Source organism: Fulvia fulva, chromosome 3, assembly GCF_020509005.1.
Source record: "Fulvia fulva chromosome 3, complete sequence".
Classification (NCBI taxonomy): domain Eukaryota; kingdom Fungi; phylum Ascomycota; class Dothideomycetes; order Mycosphaerellales; family Mycosphaerellaceae; genus Fulvia; species Fulvia fulva.
In genome coordinates, this window is record NC_063014.1 from 418 (window position 1) to 24366 (window position 23949).

The 23949-nt window shown below is 48.2% G+C and overlaps 8 protein-coding genes across 8 annotated transcripts; 4 read left to right on the forward strand and 4 right to left on the reverse strand.

Annotated features, from left to right (window-relative positions):
* Positions 1-397: 397 nt before the first annotated feature.
* On the reverse strand, positions 398-1261 carry CLAFUR5_07756 (uncharacterized protein; the record flags this gene model as incomplete). The annotated part of the gene is made up of 2 exons (XM_047906904.1): positions 398-1063; positions 1154-1261. 2 exons carry the CDS (start codon positions 1259-1261, stop codon positions 398-400), a joined length of 774 nt encoding a protein of 257 aa, XP_047759223.1.
* A 439-nt stretch (positions 1262-1700) lies between these two features.
* Positions 1701-3256, reverse strand: CLAFUR5_07757 (uncharacterized protein; the record flags this gene model as incomplete). The annotated part of the gene is made up of 2 exons (XM_047906905.1): positions 1701-1951; positions 2005-3256. 2 exons carry the CDS (start codon positions 3254-3256, stop codon positions 1701-1703), a joined length of 1503 nt encoding a protein of 500 aa, XP_047759222.1.
* Positions 3257-12294: 9038 nt separating this feature from the next.
* On the forward strand, positions 12295-13858 carry CLAFUR5_07758 (uncharacterized protein; the record flags this gene model as incomplete). Its single annotated transcript, XM_047906906.1, has 3 exons — positions 12295-12802; positions 12906-12956; positions 13005-13858. The coding sequence occupies 3 exons, from the start codon at positions 12295-12297 to the stop codon at positions 13856-13858; spliced, it is 1413 nt and encodes a 470-aa protein (XP_047759677.1).
* Positions 13859-13905: 47 nt separating this feature from the next.
* CLAFUR5_07759 (uncharacterized protein) lies at positions 13906-15464 on the reverse strand (the record flags this gene model as incomplete). The annotated part of the gene is made up of 2 exons (XM_047906907.1): positions 13906-13912; positions 13966-15464. The coding sequence occupies 2 exons, from the start codon at positions 15462-15464 to the stop codon at positions 13906-13908; spliced, it is 1506 nt and encodes a 501-aa protein (XP_047759676.1).
* A 987-nt stretch (positions 15465-16451) lies between these two features.
* CLAFUR5_07760 (uncharacterized protein) lies at positions 16452-16918 on the forward strand (the record flags this gene model as incomplete). The annotated part of the gene is made up of 3 exons (XM_047906908.1): positions 16452-16514; positions 16572-16699; positions 16771-16918. 3 exons carry the CDS (start codon positions 16452-16454, stop codon positions 16916-16918), a joined length of 339 nt encoding a protein of 112 aa, XP_047759098.1.
* Positions 16919-17159: 241 nt separating this feature from the next.
* CLAFUR5_07761 (Orotate phosphoribosyltransferase) lies at positions 17160-17882 on the forward strand (the record flags this gene model as incomplete). Its single annotated transcript, XM_047906909.1, has 1 exon — positions 17160-17882. One exon carries the CDS (start codon positions 17160-17162, stop codon positions 17880-17882), a length of 723 nt encoding a protein of 240 aa, XP_047759099.1.
* A 202-nt stretch (positions 17883-18084) lies between these two features.
* On the reverse strand, positions 18085-18417 carry CLAFUR5_07762 (uncharacterized protein; the record flags this gene model as incomplete). Its single annotated transcript, XM_047906910.1, has 2 exons — positions 18085-18263; positions 18318-18417. The coding sequence occupies 2 exons, from the start codon at positions 18415-18417 to the stop codon at positions 18085-18087; spliced, it is 279 nt and encodes a 92-aa protein (XP_047759096.1).
* A 698-nt stretch (positions 18418-19115) lies between these two features.
* CLAFUR5_07763 (uncharacterized protein) lies at positions 19116-19913 on the forward strand (the record flags this gene model as incomplete). Its single annotated transcript, XM_047906911.1, has 1 exon — positions 19116-19913. One exon carries the CDS (start codon positions 19116-19118, stop codon positions 19911-19913), a length of 798 nt encoding a protein of 265 aa, XP_047759097.1.
* Positions 19914-23949: the final 4036 nt, after the last annotated feature.

Sequence of the window (23949 nt, forward strand, 5' to 3'; positions counted from 1 at the left end):
GCAGTATGATATGGTCTTGGAGCTAGGAAGATTCAGGGCGAAAACATTCCGAAGCTTGCATCTCACGGCATCGCCTGAGCTTCCAGGTTCCAGGCGCAGCAGTCGTACCCCGTCAGCGGCAGGAGCCTGGTATTGATAATGGATCATAGTCGTATGCCTGGTATAAGCACCGCCGCTGTGCGTAGTCAGGACCGTGTACGACCCCCACACAGTATCCCTCGTACAGTACGAGGGCCACGATGAAGGTCTGGTATAGGTCAGCTGTGGGGCTCGCTATGCAGAGAGCTTCGAAGGCGGGTCCGCACGATGGTAAGGGTATCGTCAACGTAGATGATCACACAAGGGCCCAGTATGCACTTTCATTCATCCATTACTCTTTGAGACGGACGAGTGCAAATCACTCTTTAAGCCGTACAAGCGCAATCGGCGCCCCAACCTCTCTCGACTTCATCTTCAAGTCAACAATCCCAGAAGCCTTGACGAAAACGCTAAGACGCGGATATCCATAGTTCCTTGCATTCAGGTCTGGTGAGACTTTGACGAGCTTTAGGCCGACCTCCGCCAGGTTTGCATAGTCTTCTTCGTAGAAAGCACAACTGCTAATGGCTGTCTTGAGTCCATCCATCGCTGCCCTGTCCAGCTGTCTCGGGAATGGCTCTCTGCGCAGCGGAATGTCCTGATATGCCACTTTCGGTCTGACTGGCAGGCGTTGTGGCGTACTCGGAGGTTGCTCATACTGTTGCGTCGTCGAAGAGCCTGGTGGAGGTCTGGAAGGCGTTGGAGGGGACGGCGTGGCAAGACTGGTAGGCTCGTCTGGTTGCATCTGCAATGCATCAAGATAGATGAACTCATTACACGCAGCAACAAAAGCTCGATGCGTATTATGTCGATTGCCGAACCCATACACCGTAACACCCTGCTCGCGAATCCTAGCAGCGAGACGCGTGAAATCGCTGTCGCTCGACACGATGCAGAAGCTCGCGAATCTGCCAGTATACAGTAGATCCATGGCGTCGATGATCATCGCGCCATCGGTGGCGTTCTTGCCGGTCGTGTATGCAAACTGCTGGATCGGCACGACGGAATGCTCCAGCAGACATTATCGCCAGCCATTCATGCTGGAACTCGTCCAGTCTCCGTAGATGCGCCTTACGGCTGCGGTGCCATAGTTGGCGACTTCTGCGAGGAGGCCTGCGATGAGTTTGTTGGATACGTTGTCGGCGTCTATCAAGACGGCGGTGTTGTCTTTGGCATTGTTCATAGCTAGGTCGGATGGCTTTCTTCTCTCGCTATGCCAGCCGCTTGGCCAGGACTTGAAGAAATACTCGGAAAGTATTCAAGTTGTACGGGAGAAGTCGATGGGGGATGTGATGCGAGAAAACCCACGAGAATCTTCAAGCCGGATTGAGACCACAGCTGTCTCCTCGGCCGAGTTTCCTTCTACACCGTCAGCATAGAACTAACAGGTACTCTCTTAGATATATTACAGGGTTGTTGATTCATGATTCAGACTCCTTAGTGATCGAGCTGGTGGCACACAGCTTTTAATGCAAGAAACAATTAGGCAATGTTACGAAACGCTCTCTGCATACCAGGTATCTCTGCCAACGCCATGGACACCGAGACCAACACCGCCGCCCATCATGCTCATCTCCCATCATGCCGCTTGCCAATTACCCAACCCCAACTCATACCCAACCTCAATCATCCTCGACCACAATCCTCTTCGTCATGCTATCAACAACCTTGCTGTAGAAACGCTGCGCGTGATTCCGGGGGAAGCAAATCTCTTCAGTGAGATAATCCGGCAAGATGTCCAACAGCGCCTTGTCATTCTTCTCGTCGAACAATGGCTCGTATGCAAACTCGGCATCTTCGTATCGGAGTCCAGAGGGAGTCTTCGGGTTTGGTGTGGTGGCGTCGTTGCCGACTGATAAGTGGAATTGGAGAGCTGGGAGTTTGTCAGTGAAATGTTGTCCACAGAATTTCTGATCATGTACTTACTGCCGTTGCGTCCGGTCTGCACACACTTGTAGACGTCTTCGCCCTCGTTGCGCTTGACGCCCATGATTATCAGTCCTGTCAGGTCGGAGTATAGGTCTTCCTTCATCTTGGCCTCTTTCTGTGCATCGGTCGTGCTGATTGCGATCACGCCGTTCGGCTTCTTGGCCGCAGCTGCCTTGGCCTCTTCGACACCACTCGAGATCTGCTGTCGTGCATTCGAGAGCTTGGCCTCAAGGCTCTTGACCTCGTTCTGGGATACTTGCAGCTTGCCTGTCAGGTCGTCGCGCTCTGTGGCGAGCTTCTCATTCGATGTTGTCAGCGAATCAACCTGCTTTTGAAGGGTCGTTGTCTCGGAGGTTGTGGACGACGTCGACTTTCGCAGCTCTGCCAGCTCTTTCTTAAGCGATGTGATGAGCTCGTGTGCATCTCTAGCTTTCTGGTCGCTGGCGCGTTTCAGCCTCTCAAAGTTGCTCTCAAGCTGCTTCTTGCCAAGCTCCTCCAGTCCTTCGTACTTCAGCTGCAGGTTCTCGTGTTTCTTGGTCATCTCATTCAGCTGCCTCCTCAGCTCGGGATCTCCGCCTCGTCTCTCAGTGCCGCTTGCGCTCCCACTTCGCTCTCGCGGTCGCGCGTAGCCTGGTTGCGCTGAGCCAGCTCTTGCGCTTGGGCGTGGCAGCAGTGGCTGTATTGAGGCAGATGGTGCGCGTTGCACGAACTTTTGCAGAGGAGGTGGTGTCGGCTCTTTCGGAATGTCCATGTTCGGTTCCATCTCGATCGATTGCTCCACATCCTCCATCTGATCAGGATCTGGCTGTGTTTCGGGAATGGTCATCAGCGGTTCGGGCGAAGGCGCACGTTTTGCTGGTCGCCCTCGCTTCTTCTTTGTGGACTCCTCGACATTCTCCTTCGCGACATTCTTGCGCGTAGTCGTCGTCTTTGCGCGTTTTGCTTTGGGCTTCGCGGGGTCTGCCATTTCTTCGTCGTCGAATGCCTCGACTTCTTCCGTCTCGTTGCCGTCTGGGATGTTGGTGCGATCCTCCAATGCCTTGCGCGTACGTTTGGGTGCAGCCTTGCGCTTTGCAGCGGGTTTGCCGACACTCACTCGTCGCGCTGTGGCCTTTTCTTTCGTTGTTTTGGTGGCAGCAGCGCGCTTGTTTTCGGTAGCAGTGGTCGCGTGGGTTGTGGTCGCTGCAAGATCGTCCTCGCTTTCGTCTCCTCCCGCACGTGCGGGCGCGGCCTTTGCACGTGGTGGCATGCTGTCCAGTAGTTATGCGCAATAAAGATCCCGGCGTGCTGAATGTTCCTGCCGGGTGTGTGAATACTGGGTGTGTCGCGATAGCACGGTTCGTTCCTTCCACTTTGCGCGTTGTTTACTTTGTCCCTCAATCGGGACTAGCTTACGGGCGACCGGTAAAGACTTCCGTATAACAACTCGAAATAGAAACAGCTGGAGCAATTTCGCGTTCTGTAGGGGACCTCGCTTCTTTTTTCAATTATAACACGCTTAATACGTATTATACGTCTAATTCACTCGGGTATCAATATTGCCGTCTATTCTAGAAGACTTATATATTATTATAGAGTTATAGTTACCTATATATTATAGTAAGGATTGGCGCAACCGCTAAACACGACACATTCGAAAGCCCTTATTCAGGCTATTCTAACGATCTATAAAGCAGGCTACTACCCCTAGAATTAAGGGAGTTCTACCTTATTTAATTTAGATAGCTTAAAGTTCCATTTACCCTATTTCTTTAGCTCTAAACGCCGCGGAGGTGCCTAGCTACATTAGGCAATTCCTAGGCAATAGTAGCCTAGGCTATAGTACTACCGGCGCCTACGGCTCTATAGGCGAAGCTCCCCTAAGATAACTAGTAGCAACTTATAGAGGACGTAAAAAGTATAGAAACTAACGATTAGCTCCTATACCGGTCTCTATAGGTAATGATCACTTAGCTACGTACGGCGCTAGTACTATCGTATTACCGAGGGTAATAAGAAATAAGGACGACGTCTTAGGCGATTAATAAGGCTACCCGGAATTAATAGACCTATAGCTAGGTATCGGTTACGGTATCGATACTAGGCCCCCGCCTAACGTAGGATATAGTTACGATCCGTATTATAGTAAAGGAAGACTAGGCCGTATTAAATAGGTATAGTATATATATATATACGGAAGTTAGGACACGTAATAGAGAAGGAGGAAGGACTAATATAGTATATAAAGGTATATAGTAGAATAGTGTTTAGTACTAAAGGTGTCTCTACTATCGGTATAGAGACTACGTCTCTTATACCTATATAGAGAGATCTTGCTCTAGTCCTAGTTCTGTTTTACTACGCCTTATCGGTTTTACCTATATCTTATCCTACGACGGCAGTTCCTCCGACAGTCTCGTACTAACTAGCTAAGCAACTTTAGGTCCTCTAAGTCGCTCCTACTATTCGTACGGTATCTCGGTAGTATTACTGTACTATTGTCTCGACTAGCTTAGTATATACTAAGTTAGTCTTAGTACCGTACGATATACCTACTAACCTATATTCGTAATACTAAGATACTATAGCGTGACTCTCTTAGTAGAGGGGGTTTCTAAGATACTACGGCTCTCTTAGAATAAACAGTTAGTCGATACGAACGCGATGTCCGTAGAGCGACTCTTCTTAGTAAGCTCGCCTACTTATCTAAGGTATTAGTATAGGCTTCCTAACTCGGAGTCTAATAGTGCCTTACTAGGCTCTTTTACGTCTTCTATACACCTATAGCACGGCTATAGCTTCTTATATAAGGCGGGTGCGGCCTCTAGTCTACCTTCCTTTTGTTCTAAAGAGGAATAACTCTAATACGACTTTATCGAGGGTAAAATACTAAGTTACTAACCCGGGCTTATAACCTATTAAATAGGTACGAGTTACGTAGTAGTAGAAGACGGCGGATTATACGAAAGACAAAGAAGGACCTAATAGGATAGCGTATATCTATATATAGTATCGCCGGTGTTAGTATAGGTAGATACTAGGTGTCCGGATGTTTACTAGCCTATAGGCTAGTAAACCCTAGTTACGTAATCTAGTTATATAATACACCTACACCTATATACTTGACCTACGGCCTATATATTCTAAGTATAGTACAATAATTAAGAAGTTAGTCGTACTAAGACAAAACTCCTAGCTTACTAGTATTCCTAGCTTACTATATAGTACTTTACGTTATACGTATAATATTTACTAGCTCCGGTTCTAGGCTTCTAACATTCTTGTCTTTACTTAATATCCCGCTTTCCGTCGTTACTAAATTAGGCTCCGATATTAAGAATATATAGGTTATAGGGTTAACATTAGGTACTTAGGGGGATTAGTAATTAGGGCTTACTAGTTAAGTCCTAAGTATAGCTATCCCTCCTAAAACACCTATACTATTAACTAGCGATAACGTACTTTACTACCAAGCGGGCTATACTACCGAGCGGGCTACTTTTACTAAGAACTATACTACTTCTACTTTAATTACGACGGTATCTTAACACGACGACATCCTATAGAATCGTTACTAGGAGGACAATTTCTCTTTAGATTCTTCGCTATCTAGCGAGTCTACTTAATAGGTACGTACGTTATGCCCCGACTCGCTATATCGCTTATAGCGTCGTAGCCTTAGTACTAGCCGAACACTATCTAGCAACTCTCTACTTACTTCCTACCTCCTAGTATCCTCTAGAGGTATTAATTACGACGCCTTATCGAAGGTTAGAGACCCTCTAGACTGAATGTACTTGCGCTTTCGTGCTTTCCGCTATATAAGGGCCTCGTTAGACTTGTATAGCTTACTAATCTCGCTTCGTATAAGAGCTATCTAATACGCTATCTCTCTACTCCCTCTCTATTACCCTATTAAACGACCTTCCTCTTTCTACTACGCCTTTCTAAACCCGTAACGACGCTCTAAGACGTAGTAACACCTATTATAAACCCTGTCTCGTCGAAGTTATAGGTGTCCTAGTTAAGGATGCTATACTTCTCCTTTATATTACGTATAAGTAAGAACTACTTCTCGATAACGTCTAGATCTTCTATTAGGGCTCGCTAACAATCGTATCTACGTGTTATACGAACCTTTAGCTCACGATACCGCCTAATGAACCTGTCTATCTAATTAAGACTAGCGGGCTTAAGACCCTTCTCTTATAGTAATAAATCGGCTATTACTCGTATACTAGCCTTTAATAGTTAGAAACCTCTAAGATCTAGCTCGAGTATATACTTGAGTATTACCCTCTCTTCTAGCTCTATAAGCTTCTTCGAATTAGGCTCATAGTCATCCCGAGGAGGTTATCTATTCAATCGATACCCTAGTATAGTTCGAGACGCGTCGTATACCTTTATAGTAAGTCGATTCGTAATTATCGCGTCGCGTTTCGTAGCCTAGACAGCTAAGGTCAGTTTGGCCTCGTTTAAAGACAATATACGCTATAATAGTAGTTATATAGCTACATCTATAGAAGTGGTATAGTTCTTAGTAAAAGTGGCCCGCTTAGTAGTATAGCCCGCTCGGTAGTAAAGTACGTTATAAGAGATAGGTCCAAAGGCACTTTAAAGCTTAATCAAGGACACTATATCTACGCTAACTTAGCTAAGATAAATATAGCTATAGAGAAGGCTACGCTAACCTACTTACCTATAGAGAGCTACGAGCATTTAGTACCTACGGCTCGTATAGATAAGAGGTATAACAAACAGGATTACTAGAGCTATAATAGTACCTAGATATAGCTAATAACAATAATAAGGCTAGAATTAGCATTCCCTCTTAGAAGAATTAGCTTATATATTACTAATCCCTCGTAGTAGTATATAAAGGCTCTAAAGAAGCTCTCCCGATACCTACGGTCGTACCTAGACCTAGGTCTTATATATAGAAAGGGGTCGACGACGAGAATCACCTATACGTAGTGTCGGCTACGAACCTCTCGTCTTACTACGAGAGAGCTAAATATTCTTACGCTAGAGCGTCGTAGGCGCGACGGGCGCGTAACGTAGGCGAAGTCGCGGCGAATAGAGGACTACTAGCAAAACGGGTATAAAAACTATCCGACGAGCGTGTACTCGTGTCGGGAGCGAGTCCCTCTTCTTTCTACGTATAAGAAGGGCGCGGAACCGTGGCCTATACGCTCGATAGGACACCTCTAGTATAAGTACAGAATTTTCACCTCCGGAGACCGTAAACCGAGCGGGCTAAGCGACGAATATTAGACGAGCGGACTATAGAACAATAGCTAAGCGGACTATACGACGGCGTCGAGCGTACTACGAAACAATCTAGTATTTACTAGCGGGCAATACGGTAGGTAGGTAGACACGCGACGAAGCCTATAAGGGCCTATTAAACACCCGGTATAGGAACGAGGGTTTTGCCTAAGGTACTACCTATCCCGCTATATAACGTACCTAGTCTAATATAGTAGATTACGACGAGGAAAAGACGATAGCCTAAGTAAGGAAAAGACGGCTATTAGGACGGGGAAAAGACGTATAATACAAGTAGATTAGTTCTATAATCGGGGAGGATCGAGGGTAGGGTAATAAGGAACTTTATATTAGTTAGTAGGTAGAAACGTAAGGAGTACGCTACCCGGCGTAGTATATACCCCGAGTAAACCTACGAGGTATAGACGGCCGCTTTCTAGAGATAGGCTACGGTAACGCGAAGGGCGTCAAAACCTAGGGCGTAGTATATACTAGTAGCGACGGCTAATACTGTCTATATAGCCCGAGAGGACGGATACGTATATCGGTTAATAGAGAGTACTAAAGGGCTTAGGCCTATAGAGGTAGATATTGGCTTAAGGAGTAAATAGGGAGGGAGGGCGTAGAGGGAAGCTTTTGCTCCGGGCTAACCTCTCGAAACGAGGCTACACGGTAGTACTAGATAAGTAGGAAAGCGCGGTTAAGACTTATTACCTTGTCTCGTAGCTAGCTTACTAAATACGATTCCTTCCTTACCCTCGATATCGTAGGAGCCTTCGATAACGTCTTATACTAAAGGCTAATATATATCCTATAGTAGAAAGGCATCCCCTAGTAGGTAACGACGTTTGTCTACTCCTTTCTCTAGGAACGGACGACATACCTAGTCCTAGGAAGGTATACGTCCGACCCGGTAAAGGTAGAGGCTAGAATACCTTAGGGATCTACTCTCTCCCCTATCCTGTTTCTAATATTTATGTCTAATCTAATCCCCCTACTTACCTCTCCGTAAACCTTAGTATCGGGGTTCGTAGACGACATAAACATCCTAGCCTAGTTAGACTCGATAGAAGAGAACTGTCGCCTCCTCGAAGATAGGCACAAGAAATGCGAGGAGTGGGCAAAGAAGCATAGTGCCTAGTTCGCCCCTAAAAAGTACTAACTTATACACTTTAGTAAAGCGAGAATATACTATAATATAAAGGCGGCGGTAAGAATCTAAGGCTACGAGACAAAGCTATTAGCGGAGCTACGAGTACTAGGGATCTAGCTCGACCCGAAGCTAAGCTAGAATATATAGATTAAGAAAGCCTAGAGTCGAGCGTAAGTTAATAAAGCCTCGATAAAGAGGCTTACGGCATCTATATAGGGAGTAACATTCGACAAGGTAAGAGTAATATATAAGGCGATCGTTAGACTAGCTATGTTATATAGGGCATAGATTTAGGGAACAGGAGGCGTAGGCAAGCCGATCCCGAAACGGATAGAGCAACCCCTAAATAGGATATAGGTAGGCAACCTACATAGGGTACTAGGCGTATATAAGACAACGTTAATAAGTACGGTAGAAATAGAGACAGGAACACTACTAATCGGCTAGTATATCCGGGGAATAAGAATTTAATACGCGGTAAAGACGATAGATTACCTAGTATAAACTACGATCTAGGAGGCAAAGAATAAGATAGAAAGCCGCTACCGGAGAGGGGCCGGATATAGGATAAGCTAAAAAGAGGATGACCTTACTACCTTTACGGCCGTATAGATAAGTACCGAATAGCTAGTACGAAAAGAGGAGGAGCGTAGGACTCGCTAGGCCGGCGGGAGTAAGGCTAAGACCTAAAGCCTAGCGGAATAGATAGCGAGCTACCTATAGGAGTAGGACTAGAAAAGGAAGCCCCCTAAGACAATAGGCCCGATAGCGCTCCGAGCCTTCTAGAGACACAATTACTAGCTATATAGGGACCTAATAAGGGCCGAAGCAAGTATAGCGATCCAAATTAGGTCCGAACATATTAGATTAAGGGCCTACCTATTTAGGAGACGCGTACTAGATATCTATAGCCTAGCCTACTAGTATAGCTACCTATCGTAAAACCTAGAACATATACTACTACGATGCCCGTAGTAGGCGAGAGGTAGGGGAAATTGGAGGCACTAAGCGGGAAGGAGAGACTATAAGTCAATTATTAGGGACAAAGGTAATATTCGCCGAATCTCTCGGTAGATACTATAGTAGGGATACCTCTAGTAGTTTAGCCTCGCTAGCAAGACGGAGGAGTGGATAGATAAGAGGCGGAAGCAAGGGGGGTTGTAGATAGTGTAGTTATTAGGGTAGGCCTATAATACTAGCGTACCCCTAATAAGGGAAATTTAAGACGATAACTAGGAGGAAAAGATAGGCGGGAAGGAGGAGGGGTTTTCACTAACACGGTTTCCCCTCTATATATACGAAAACAAGATAGTATAGCTATATAGGCCAAAGGGCACTACAACAGCTTAATGAAATATCTATCTATCTATAAATAGAAAGGGAGGGGGTAATCTCTAGGGATACTCGGACTCTAACTACACTATAGACAAATTGGATAGAATCTCAATTCTAGGATACGTATAGTTCCTTTATAGATCACCTATGTCCTAGATAAGTAGGAAGTAGAAGTCTATTATAATATTAATAATAGAAGCTGAGTTTATAGCTATAAACGTAGCCGTAAAGTAGTCATAATTTCTTACTACTGTCCTTAGGGAAATAGGGTGCCTAGAACTAGTAGGAGAGAGCTCTTTCTAGCCGAGTATAAGGGTAAGTAAGGGCACTATTAACGAGCTAAGGCTAGTTAAGCTTATAGGTAATAACTAAGCCGCTTTAATACTTGTTAAAGATGCCTATATATATAAAAGGTCAAGGTATATTAATGTTATATATAACTATATTAGACATCTCTAGTAGTAGAAGAAGATTATAGTAGACTACTACTATATAAAGAACATAGCTACTAATAGGTAAATAAAGCCCCTTAATAGCTAGTAGTTCCAAAACTTTATAAGGCAGCTCTAGCTTACGTAAAGGGATTATATAAGACAATATAGCCTAAGTAGGAGTGTTCAGAACATATAGGCCGTAGGTTAAGTATATAGGTATAGGTATATATCTAGTATAAACTTACGTTAACCGAGGAATAGACGATTATTCGATATATCCTCGACCTCGATTCGCGAGGATTCGCGCCTACCCTTAGCGAGGTAGTAGATATAGCGGACAAGCTACTCGGTAAACGCGACGTAGATCCGGTAGGTAAGAACTAGGTAGAGAGATTCGTTTCGCGCTCTACCGAGCTTAAAACGGCCTTTAACTAAGTAAAGGACCGTTAGAGAATACTCTAGGAAGATCTAGAAGTTATAAGCGCCTAGTTCAAGCTTATATAAGAGACGATTACTAAGTATAGCGTATATTATAAGGATATCTATAACTTCGATAAGACGGGCTTTTAAATAGGCGTAATACGGACAAGGCGTAAGATAGGGCGCAAACGTATTAATACCTTAGAATCGAATAAATTCTACGAAGAAGAGAAGATAAGAAAGTCGCGAAGCTACGATAAAGTAAACGTCAAGATCGGGGTCTAGGGTCCGGGCGCGCTAGCGTACTAGGTTACGTAGTACTAAGTATAGTCTTACGAGGTGAACCGTAATAAGGCGTAATTAGCTCTATAAAAGTCGTTACTAGCTTAGAACAACGCTCTCGCCCTGCGGCTACTTCGCCTAGTAATAGAGAGTAGGTTATTATTAAGATATAGCATCTTAAAGGGAGTTAACAATTAGGAAGTAATCTAGTAGCCTAAGGTATCTACGATGACTTAGCTTATAGGGAGATACCTTCTCTCCTCTTTAGCTTAGATAGATATCTAATATAATTAATATATTAGTTCCTAATATATTACTATATACTTGTGCTAACTTATTAGTTAGTTAAAGATTAATCTCTTACTCTACTCCGCTACTATTAATCCGTACCTGTTCAATAGTTATAGTCATTTAAAGCATCTATGCCGCTAGCTACTCGACCCCGCCCTTTATAGATAATAAAGGGCGCGTCTACATTTTAGTATAGTACGAAGAGGCAGATATACCGCGGAATTAGAAGCTTACGGTCTCCGAGGATAGATAGACAAATAACGTGCTTAGCCTCGAGTGGTCAAAGCACTTTGACGCGTATATAGAGGCGCGTTCTGTAGGTAGCTATAGGTTGCTCATTTTAGACGGCCATAAGAGCCATTTGAACTAGGGTTTTAAGGACTACTGTCTAGACCTTAAGATCCTTACGCTCTGTATACCGGCGCATTCGTCGCATATCCTATAGCCTCTTAACGTGGTTTGTTTTGCGCCGTTAAAACTGAAGTACTCACAACGCGTACGGGACTTGGCGCATTAGCGCGTCTTCTATATTGATAAAGAAACCTTTCTTCCGGCGTTCAAAGACGCGTTTTTCGACGTGTTTACCGCGTCAAACTGTGAGAAGGCCTTTGAGGCTACAGGGTTAGTTCCTATCAACGCGCAAGTAGTACTTGATCGCCTTGATATACGCCTACCAACCCCGCCAGGACTACCCCCGCCTCAGATGACATTATGGCAGTCTCAAACTCCGAGCAATTCAAAGGAGTTCACGTCGCAATCCAAGCTTGTATACGACGCTATGCTAAGCAACTCCAAAACAGCTCATGATGGCTTCTCTCAGCTTATAAAAGGCGGCGAAGTAATGCTACAAGAGAATGCGCTTCTTAGAGCTCGCAACTCTGAGCTTGAACGACAAGTTGAGAGTCTTACAAAGCGCCGATCTCGTAAACGAAAGCGTCTCCAGCACGGCGGGGTCTTAGAGTATGGAGTTGGCTCGTCACCGGTAGTCGTCGAGTCGTCAAAGGCTATAGAACAGTCCAATCAGATCGCAGCTACAGCTGGAGCATCCCTTGATCCGACCTTCTCCTCGGGGTGCCTTGTACTGACCACCGCAGCTGATGACCAGCCACTTCAACATCAATCACGATGAAACTTGGCAAACTCGTGGCTCAGGTCCGCATTGATGGTGGTTCTCGCCCACACTTTGGGTCCGGGGACACCATTACTGGCCATGTAATTCTAACGTACAAGCCGCAGACTGGGCTCTTCAAGAAAAACACTGCCACAGCACCACTGTTTGGGCCGCTCAAGGTCGCCGTCATCCTCCATGGGGCCGTCAGGATCCGTGTCCGGCGTGATAGGGAGATGCCAACGAGTCACGGTGTACAGTTGTTCGCTCTGGCGTTTCCAGTCTACAATGAATCGTTCAAGGCCGAGGTTGAAGACGAGCACCGCCTACCCTTCACTGCCAGCTTCCCAGACGTTCCAGGTGCAGAGGTTACTCCCTATAGTGGAGGTGTCAGTAATGCATTGCCGCCATCGTTCAATCAGCACTTCTCTGACTACGCCGATATTGTCGATGTGGCAGTGGTCTATGCACTTGGCGCGACCGTCGATATGCCAGGCATTGACATCAAGACGAGCATCCCGAACGGTACGTGCACATGATCCTGGGCATGTCCTTGCGTTAAGTGTAGGACGAAACATGTCTCGTTCTGTCCCATCGCAGCATATGCTCTATTACTAAGTACCTACAGTCAACCCGACATCCACCATCCTGCCTTTCGGTTTAAAGAACAGCATGAGTCGTATTACTGACCGACCCTTTTGCGTAATTACCAGCTAACAGCCGATAGCTCACGACGCCCCACTCGTAAGATACCAAATAGCGCGACCACCCAAGGCATTTGTAGACAGCGGTATCACCAGTTTCACGAATCAAGCAAAGGTGCAGACCGAGCATCTCCTCCCAGAAGACCAACGCCCATCCGGATTCAAGCAAAAGGCCAAGGCTGTCTTCACTTCGAGTCACTTCCCTACCTTCGCAGTGGAGATCACTTGCACTCATCCTCAGCACATCTTCCCGGGACAGCAGTTGAGCTTTGAGGTAGCCCTGCGACGACTTGACGACGAAACATCGGCCTCTTTCTTCCCCGAAGTCACGCTGGAGCAGTTCAAAGCCGAAATCGTCGCATATACGTCCGTTGATACGAGCCAGCGCAGAGTAGGTCGCGGCACTTGCCGTGACAAACACGTTGTTCAGACAATGACACGTCATCCTGGTGGACCTATAGATCTGTCGAAAGGCAACGACCACACTGCAGTGATCACTACTGACCCAATCAGAAATCACCCTAGCTCATTCAGTCACCACACAGTGTCGCGGCAGTACAACCTGCGACTATTTATGCAGTTCAAGATCGCGAACAAGGGCATTCGTCTGAACAGGGAGTGTGGCATCGTCATGGTTCCGACACCACTGGACTACAGCACTGCGACTGGCTGGGATGCACCACCTGCTGAAGCAGGACCTTCTACCGCCACTGATTCACACGAAGACGAATTGCCGACGTACGAGGAAGCAAGAGCAGGACCATCGGGCTCAAGCGGTCAAAATGGAAGCGCTCAAAACGGAGACGACATCTCTAGGCCTACTTATGAGGAAGCACAGGCTGTCGATTCGAAAAATGCCCTTGGGCCTTTTACATGAACGCCATCTCCCTGACCAGACCAGCCTTGGTCCACCCCCTGGCAAAGTTACGACCTGTCGTTAGGAGCGTCCCTGTCCACCAGACCCTGCCAATCCAGGCGTCGTACCACTGGCTCTCTGCTTGATGATGGTTCTTGCGCCATCGGTGAATGCTCCGCCTTACGCCTTCTTCTGCAATCACAGCAACGCCATTCAGCGCGAAGAGCCAAGCCTCGCCAGCAGCGTCACTCCATTTACCGCCAAGCGTCCCTCGTACACAGAACGAATGCACCAAAGCCGAGCTCAAGAAACCACCAAGCACTTTGCCAACATCTGCTCGCTCATCCGGGGATTCGCCTGTCAACTTGCGCTCCACCCATTCACCAGGCCACACACCCCATACCAAGAAAAGACGAGCGAAAAGTCTGTGCCATCCATACGACCAGAAGCCGCGAGCCGAGGCGATGTCCCAAACGCGCGTCGTGTAGAGCTGCGGAAAGAAAGCCAGTGGCGAAGGCGCAAGTGGTGCACACATTATGGCAAAGATGCTATGTCCAAGTGAGAATGCGGCCATGAGGAAAGCACCCAGCGCTGCCGTCAGAAGATACTGCTCAGGCAAAGACAATTCATCGAATGGCGAGCTGGGTGGCAACTCCCTCTCGCTCATAGGAGCCAGTCGATTGACGTACATCGTCTTGATAACAGCCCACGCCACCACCAAAACCGGACCCACATGCACCAGAATCGAATGCAGGCGATTCTGAGGAGTCGGCAACCACGTCTTCTTCGTATGCCGCACGTCCGCCGTAGTCCAAGTAAAGCCGACGCCTCTCATAGACAGCTCCAACTCCAAGGCCCACGCTGCACGGTCTGCGAAACCATGTGGATAGCCATCCTCCGTCACCGCAATCTCATCCACTGGAATCGGCTTCGGCCCATCGATGAGTCTCTTCAGCATCGTCGTATAACTCTCATCCCTCGACAAAATGTCCGAGTACAACTGGCTCGTCATATTCTCCAGCATATCAGACTGCGACACACCCCGTTGCATCCCCGGACGTTTAGGAACACCCAACGCATCGCTCCCCGTAGTCTTCGCCGAAACATTGGCCTGCACTTTGCGACTTTCCTCCGCTGGCTGAGACAACGAGGCTTTCCTCATCGGACCTCCGCCATCAGACCAGATCCTCGGAGCCACCTCAGCTCTTGGCGTCTCCGGCCGAGTGTTGTGATAATACCTCACCCGCCTCGGGACATGACCAAAGCCGTAAAAACTAACAAAAAACGCATCCAGAACTCTCAACCCGCCGTACAGTCCAACTAACCCAAGCTGGTAAGTCAGCCCAATACTCTGCGGTACATGGTACGCCAGTGGGAGCTTGAAGAAGAGGTATGCTGCACAGATCGCCAGTGCGTTTCGTAGAATGCCAATGTGGAAGCTCGCTACCGTAGGCGGCGGAGGAGGCGGAAGCAGTAGCAGTGCAATGTAGTACAACAGTACTGGACAGAGTACAGCCTCGATCGTTAGGGGCTTCGTTCCAGGGATCGGGATCAAGCCCGGTGGTGGTTCGGCTGTGAAGGTTGATTGGAAGGCGTGGAGGAGGAAGTCGGGGAGGGGGAGCCACATTTTTCTTGTAGTGGACTTGCTGATCGTGTTGGTTTCAAGGGTGGTTGCTGACTGGGACAGGCATTATTGTTCGCAGCTATGGATGGAAGTATACTGTTTTGTTTGTACTGTGGTGATGCTTGAGGTCTGTACAAAACTCCAAATATCGATGACCTCAGCATTCCTGTTGACCAAAACATCATCACGATTGGGCTCCTGGACAAGTGTTCTACCACATTGCCGGCGTTTCGAGTTTGATATACCGGAGACGTTGGACCATGCTTCGTTGAGTATGAGACCTAGGCAACGCGTTGCAAAGGCACCCTTTTATCGAAAGGAAGGCAGGAATGACCGACAGCAGGCTGCTAATAATCCAAGTGTGATCGAAATTCCTACCTCTCAGCTCGCAATGCTGCAGATCTCGTGAGGGTGAACATGATCCGCGTCGAATCTTATCTCTCTCATGAGTGGATATTGTGTTCTTCGACAGAGCTCAGGGTACCTCACAGTACCAGATATGTTCAACGTCGCGTGAACAAATCGTGCAGCAAGGAGACCCCGGCCTCCGACCCTTCACGCCTGGAGTTGATAGTAAGCTCGAATCGTTTTTGAGTTGCATCAACATTATCGTGTCTAGACCGAGTGCCTTAGATCGTGTCGTGTGCCGTATGGCTGGGGCGTTGCGATGAAGCGTCTTCGTTGCAACATAGTCAGGATGTGCTGCCGTAGATCACAAGAACTTCCAAAAGTGTCCTATAACGTTGATGTACCAGGTCATCCAGTCATTCTCGTGATCGTGAATTGATACGTTACAGAGCAGAGATGTAGTCAACCCTCGAAAGCGACCAAAGTGACCTGGGTGTAGACCATGTGGAGTAGTAGTCCTCACTCGGCTAAAACGATCCCGAGGTTCGGCAATGTCGTTAGGTCGCGTACTGTTGGAGACAGTGGATCTTCGACCACGCGGCGTCCATGACTGAACTTCAACACTCATCCTGAATAACAGAAATGTCGTCGAAAGAGTTCAACGTGGTCGCCATCCTGTACCCAAAGAAGGGCAAGGTCGATGAGGTGCGTACTCATTTCATCAAATTTCATCAGGGCAGCAATGTTGATCGATCATCACAGGTCATCGGCCTCCTGCAAGGCGTATCAGAATACGTAAAGGCAAAGGAGCCATTCGTGCTCAAATACGAGATCAACCGTTCGCTCCGTCCGAACAAGGATGGCACCGAAGAGATCATCATGATGGAGAGGTGAGTCTCGGTTGTCGCAGAGTCGTCGCTGTGATGAAGCCTTTAGAACGCCATGACTGACTGTCATACAGGCACAAGGACCAGCAGGGACTGAAGGCTCATGGTTCCAGTGAGCCTTTCACGGCATTCCAGAAGACGCTGGCGGAGCGGGATCTGCTGAGGGCGCCGACGACGTTGAAGATGGTGAGCCAGCATGGCGGTTTCGCATCGAGGCTGTAGGTCGAAATTGTTGGGCTATACGGAAGTTCAATCGCAAGGCTGTGATGTTGTCGAGGAAGAGATGTAGTAGATGTTGCCTTCGATAAAACGCATCTGCTTTTTCCCTCGCCCCGTACACCCATGTCGTGTTTCCGCGCTAGCCTTATCTTATCGAAAAAGTTATCCCACTCTGCGTGCATCTCACCTTCACAAACCAAACAACCCATTGCGCTTTCCACCACACCAACAAGCGGCGGCCAACATGTCCTCCTCCCAGCTCCCCGACTGGAAGCAATCCCTCATCGAAACGACTCTTAGCTCTGGCATCCTCACCTTCGGCTCCTTCAAGCTCAAATCGAACCGCATATCGCCCTACTTCTTCAACGCCGGCCTCTTCTGCGAGGGACACCTAACCCGCTCCCTTTCTCAAGCCTACGCCCACGCTCTTGACAACTACTCCCGTGAACACCCCGATTTCTCATTCGACGTCATCTTTGGACCTGCGTATAAGGGGATTCAACTATGTGCCACTACCGCGTACGCATTGGCCGATATCGATGAGAAGTATGGACGCGTTGGTCACACATACAACCGCAAAGAAGTTAAGGACCATGGAGAGGGCGGGTTAATGGTGGGCAAGAGTCTGAAGGGCAAGAAAGTTGTCATAATCGACGACGTGATCACAGCAGGCACCGCCATTCGCGAAGCCATCTCGATGATTGATGCGCAGGGTGGGACTCTGGCGGGTATCATTGTCGCGATCGACAGGCAAGAGAAGATGCCAAGTCAAGCGGAGAAGGACGGACAGCCTGATGACGGGACACCGAGTGGAAGTGCGATTGGGGAGGTTAGGAGAGAGACGGGCGTGCCAGTGTTGGCGGTACTGACGTTGGAGGATATGATCAATGGGCTGAACCAGCTTGGGAAGCAGGACGAGGTGGCACGGATGCAGGAGTATAGGCAGCAGTATGCAGCGAGCGATTGAGAGGTATGGGGAATATGTGATGCTTAGCGAGGCGCTCCGGGGCATTGATGTGGTTTTCAGAGGTTGGATGAAAAGCTCGAATTGTCGTTAGAGAAGAATCTAGGGTATATCCATGGTCTAGCTGTATGCGCCCTCTCCCAACGCCAATGTCACCTCCGTGCCAGAAATCACCTGGTTCATGCCACATGCTCAAATGAGTGGTCTACTTGCTCGGCGGGATCCAGGTTCCAGTGAAGCTGACAAGCTCATCTTCTCTGCTCTTGCTTACACCTGCAAGCTCTCTGTCGTCGCGGCTCTGCTTGTTTGCGCGCGGCCATGTCTGAGTCGCGAAGCTTCGCTGGATTCTATCGTCGATGGGCATTGATCGAGTTCGAAGTTGACCTACAACATCATCAGAGCTATGTTCATTAACACGGTTGAAGAGATTTAACATACCGTTGATGCCAATGGTCCTTGTGTATGGACGTGGTGTGTTTATTGCAATGTCTGTGAGCATGGTAATGGTTGAGGATGGTCTTTCGTGTTGACGAGACATGTTGGTGAAGGGCCAGTCGAGATATCGTATCGTTTGTAGTCTGCGAATAAGTGAGGTGTCTTCTTCGAATGCTGCTCTGGTGAACAAATTGGTGAGAGAGTCTACAGCATCCTACCTGCTTCGTGTCAACTGATTGATACCCTTCTCTTGAAGCGGCCACGATGGCGGCCACTTGTACGATTCAACTTGGAGGGTGATGTCGATGTCGAGGAGCAGAGGGAGAAGCCGACCCTGAAGTGGCCGCCAGCACCTCCAATGCAAAGACCAGCCTGCGGGTCGAGCTTCAAGATCACCCTCCGCCCTCTCTCCCCTTCACCTCAAAGCTCCCTCTGCTCCCTCTCCAAAACTCGTCGTCATACCATCGGGGGGCGACGGGCGGCCGTCTTGTTATAGCAGCCTGCGCGACCGCCCTCAGTGGTGCAGAGCTGTGCTGCCGGCCTGCCTGCACGATCCCGTCGAAGGATGCCAGCCGTGTCCGGCCTGAGTGTCTGCCTTCTTTCAGCTGAGTGTAACAGCCCCAAAAAGGCGTCGTAAGTATGTCGAGCCTCTTATCTCCTTTTGCGCCGGAAACAATCTTCCTACTGTTCTCATGAAAGCCGGTCGTCTTATAGACTGCTTCCTGGTGGCCAAACAGCACTGCCTCAACGAACGCGAAGCACGCGAAGCGACGCAAGGATAGCTCCTCCTCCGCTCGCAAGATGAACTGGCAGCAAGCGATTCAACCCGATGGCTATGCCAATGACACCACCGATCTGTCGGGACTTTTCCCTTCCGAACAGGCGACAGGATATAGCACGCAAGATGTCTTCCTCGGCACGTTCCTCAAAGTGCCTGTGCAGTACGAGCGCTCCACGACATTCGACTCAGCATGCAGCCTTCCCTCAAGAACGCCCGGCTTGAAACGCCGAAGCTGCGACCACGAGCGCGAACATGAAGCCACAGACCTCGTCCGCACAGAGAGCAAGAAAGCGAAGAGACATGTCGCAGGGACACGAGCTGAGAAGACCGACCACGGCTACTTCTGTACACATCCCGACTGCGACCGCACGTTCGATCGTCTATGCGAGGCGAAGAAACACTTCAAGGCGAAACATACACCGCTCCAGCTGAAGCCTCATGGCTGCACGATCGATGGGTGCGATTTCAGAGGCATGTGGCCGAAGGACATTCGTCGACACCTCAAGCAGAAGCATGGAGTCGTATCGCCAACGATGCCGACGGCTATCGCAGTGGACACTATGAACATGCCCACTATGAACGTTTCGTATGAAGGCGCTCTCGCCAACTCCCCATTGGAGATCACCCCCATCGAAGAAGAGAAACAGAAAGCCCCAAACATGGCGACACTGGCACAAGCCTTCTCAATGTTCAAGAGACTGCGCATTCGCTCGCAGTCCAGCGACGATACCCCGAACAAGTTGATCATGGTCACCAAGGACCAGAAGAACTTCCGCGACGTGGATGTTACTGGCGCAAACATATATATTGTTCATTAAGCTGTTGTGGTGCCTCCTGGCCCATGCAGCTGTTCTACGTACTTCTGTCTTACGAAGGGGAAACCGCTCGCGGTGAAACCCCCTCTCCTCTCCTATGCTACTGTTGTCCGTTGTTTGCCTTCCCGCTTTCCTTATAGAGGGTGCACTAGTGTCATGGGCCTGCCCTGATGACGACCTTGTCTGCATCCCCTTGGTCTCCCTCCTTTTCTCCATCCACTCCTCCGTCTCGTTCGCTAGTTTACACTGGGTGAGGTGTCCTTGTCTTAGGACCCAACGTGCTATCCTCTGTACGTCGCTCTTGTTCGTAACGATCGACTGGTAGTCGCGTCTAGCTGCTCTCGCTCTCCATGTGCTCCGCCCTTCTACCCACTATAGGCACCGTACGACCATGTGTTCCGGGTTCTGCGACGGGTAGCCACACTCGCACGCTGGGTTGTCTATGTCTAGGACGTTCCTCCTGTACAAGTAAGCCCTAAGCCCGATGTGTTCGGACCGGATTTGGATTGTTACGCTTGCTTCTGCCCTTGTAAGGTCGCGGTATAGGAGGTAGTTGTGTCTCTGGAAGGTTCGTAGGGCTGGGGGGCCTGTTATCGCTAGCGGGTTGCTGTTCCATTCCTGTTCCCATAGGCAGCCGGCTACCTGCTCTACGAGGCTATAGGACTTTCCCTTGCTCCCCTTCTTTTCCCGGGTTCTTCGTTCCTCCTCCTCCCTCGCTAGCCACTCCGGCGTTCCTTATACTTTCCTAAAAACCCGTAGGTCGTCCCGCTTCTGACTCCTCCTTACGTACGGTCCTGTATATAGCCGGCTATATCTCTATACGATTCGTGCTGTCTTATCGTAGATAGTTTGCTATACTAGATACTCTATCGTCTTCGCCGTATATTGGATCCTTATCCCTTAGATGTAGTAACGGATAGGTGGTGTCCCGGTCTCTATCTCGGCTACTCTCGTCGGTATAGTCTTATACGCTCCGAGAATTCTCCTTAAGTTGCTTACTTAGGTTCGATTAAGAGGCTATTCGATCCGTCGCGGCACTAGCTTATCGACTCCCCCCGTGCCCTAGATTTGTACCCCGTAAAGTATCGCTAGTCGAACGATTACTTTATATATTATTCTTGCTTTATCGAAGGTCGCCCCCTACGTTGACTTAGTAAGACGTGTTATTAATGCCTCGTTTACTTATGCCCTATTCTAGGCCTTCTTAATCTATAGGTTCTAGCTTAGCTTCGGGTCTAGCTAGATTCCTAGTACTCGGAGTTCGGGGGAGGGCTTCGTCTCGTATCCCTAGATTATTATAGTTGCCCTATAAAGATTATAACGCCCTTATATCTCGATTATTGATCTCTACGCCAAAACACGACACATTCGAAAGCTCTTATCAAGGCTATTCTAACGATATATAAAGCAGGCCACTGCCCCTAGGACTAAGGGGATTCTACCTTATTTAATCTAGACAGCTTGAAGCTCTCTTCACTCTGTTTCTTTAGCTCCAAACGCCGCGGAGGTGCCTAGCTACATTAGGTAACTCCTAGGCAATAGCAGCCTAGGCTACGGCACTAACGGCGCCTACGGCCCTATAGGCGAAGCCCCCCTAAGACAACTAGTAGTAACTTATAGAGGACGTAAAAAGTAGAGAAACTAACGATCAGCTCCCTTACCGGTCTCTATAGGTAATAATCACTTAGCTACGCACGGCGCTTATACTATCGTATCACCGAGGGCAACAAGAAATAAGGACGACGTCCTAGGCGATTAGTAAGGCCACCCGGAATTAACACCCCTATAGCTAGGTATTGGTCGCGGCATCGATACTAGGCCCCCGCCTAACGTACGATATAGTTACGATCTGTATTATAGCAAAGGAAGACTAGGCCGAAGTTACGAAGCTATCGAACAAGAAGCTCGCCTAACGAATTAACTAACTAGGGGTGGTCGTAGTGAACTAATAGTCTAACGGCACTCTATAGATCTATACTAGCTCTACTACTACTAGGAGGCACCTAGAGGCATAGCTATAGTAGGCATCTAAGGTTACGGCATTAGCGAAGGTCTTAACGAAACAATTTACAATCCTAGTCTACAATATGCCTAAGGAGTTCGACCTAACTAACTAGGGTCACCTACGCGCTCTCTAAGAGGATAACCCGGTCACTCTTAACTCTCTAATCTAGAAGGCGACTTGGCTCTATAGGAAATGGCTAGAAGGTAAGAAGGCCTCGGCGCTAGTAGTATAGCTATAAGACGCGAAAGCGGCGGATCTAGCGATAGAACAAGGCCTAGTCTAGTAATATAGCCTTAAGATAGTAGAAAAGCACTCCTTATCCTTTCGTGTCCTCTAATACTTCAAATGCTAACAGTATAGACACCAAACCTACACGTATATAAACAAGCAGGCCTACTCGAACTATATAGGAGACTATATGTCTAGGGACTATATATCGACTACGAGACGGTACGCGAACTGTCCGGGACACTACCTATCGTATAGTACGGAATGCCTATAGCGGAAACTAGCGAAAAACAAGGCAATCATAAACAGAACCGTCGCCCTGAGATTCTACGGCGACCGTAAGGCTAGCCTATACCGAAACTAACTAGCGGCGGTCGGGTATAAGCGCCCTAGGGCCGAGAACGATATAAAGGATACGCAACCTAGGGCGTACGGGAGGCCACGTGCTCTACTAGCTACGGCGAGGGAATCTAACTAGGCCCGGCTCCCCTTTAGTACATAGCCGATAGGCGTAGACTAGGACGTATAGGGTAGTAGGACATAGGACGATATAGAGGAAATGATTATCGATGCCGATAACTAGCCTCGACACGCTTAGCATCATCTAGTATAACGTCAACTATAGCAAGGATATAGTCTAGAACTATTTCCTATACGAGGCGGACCCGCGCGTCTACTACGTCCTTATAATCTAGGAGCTATAGATTAACCCGTACTATAAGAGACTAACGACCTATAAGTCACTAGGCTATACGACATGCCTACGAGGCGACGGTAGACCCCGTACGTGCTTCTATATTAGCAAGGACATACTAGAATCCAACTCGGAGGTAGTGTACTACGTAGACGAAGAAGGCGGGGGCGATATTACCTCCCTCTACGTAGGTAGCACCTAGATACACAACCTATATATACAACCGCTAGCCTCGAGGTCTAGCCGCGACCTAGGGGTCTATAGACACCTAGACAGTACGCTTAAGAGATAAGGGTGCTACGTCGTAGTAGGAGACTTTAACATACACTACCCTTCCTAGGAAAGCCTTATATAGCCGTACCCTATAGCCGACGAAGTACTCGACTTAATAGCGAGTAACGTAATTGCCCTTAATACCCCGAAGGACCTAGGCACCTAGAAGAGAGGGGGACTCTAAGGCACGATCGACCTCTCCTAGATCTTAGATAGCTACTACTATACGGTAACCTACTATAGGATCGAACATAAACTCGAGGCGTCGTTAGACTATATGCTAGTCAGGACCTCTATTACGATATAGATATAACGTATACTAGCGAGAACCCCGAAGCTAAACTAGGGAAAGGCCTACTAGGCTAATATCTAGGCGTACCTCGATGACTCTAAGAGGCTAGTCTAGATCACGTAGTAGCAATACAATAGTAAAGACGAGATAGACGAAGTAGTCTAGGGGTTGATAGACGAAATAAGAAAAGCGACCTTACTTTACGTTCCGCTTGCCTAACTAACGACATAGTCTAAACTATACTAGACGCCGGAGTGTACTACGGTAGTAAGAGAAGCAAGGAGAGCCCGCCGGGTATAGACGAGTAGCTATAGCGAGGAGGCCTAGAACGTATATAGGGAGGCATACTAACAGAAGAAAGCTATAATACGAAGGGAGAAAGTAGTCGGCTAGAGGGCTATAGTAGAAGAAATCGCCGGCAAGCTAGAGAGGATATAGAAGCTAGCGAAATGGGCCCGATAGCACCCTATATAGGGCCCCTCCTTCTCTATCCTAGCGCTACAATCGCCTAGTAGCCCGGTTAGCGACCCCGAGGCCAAGGCGCATC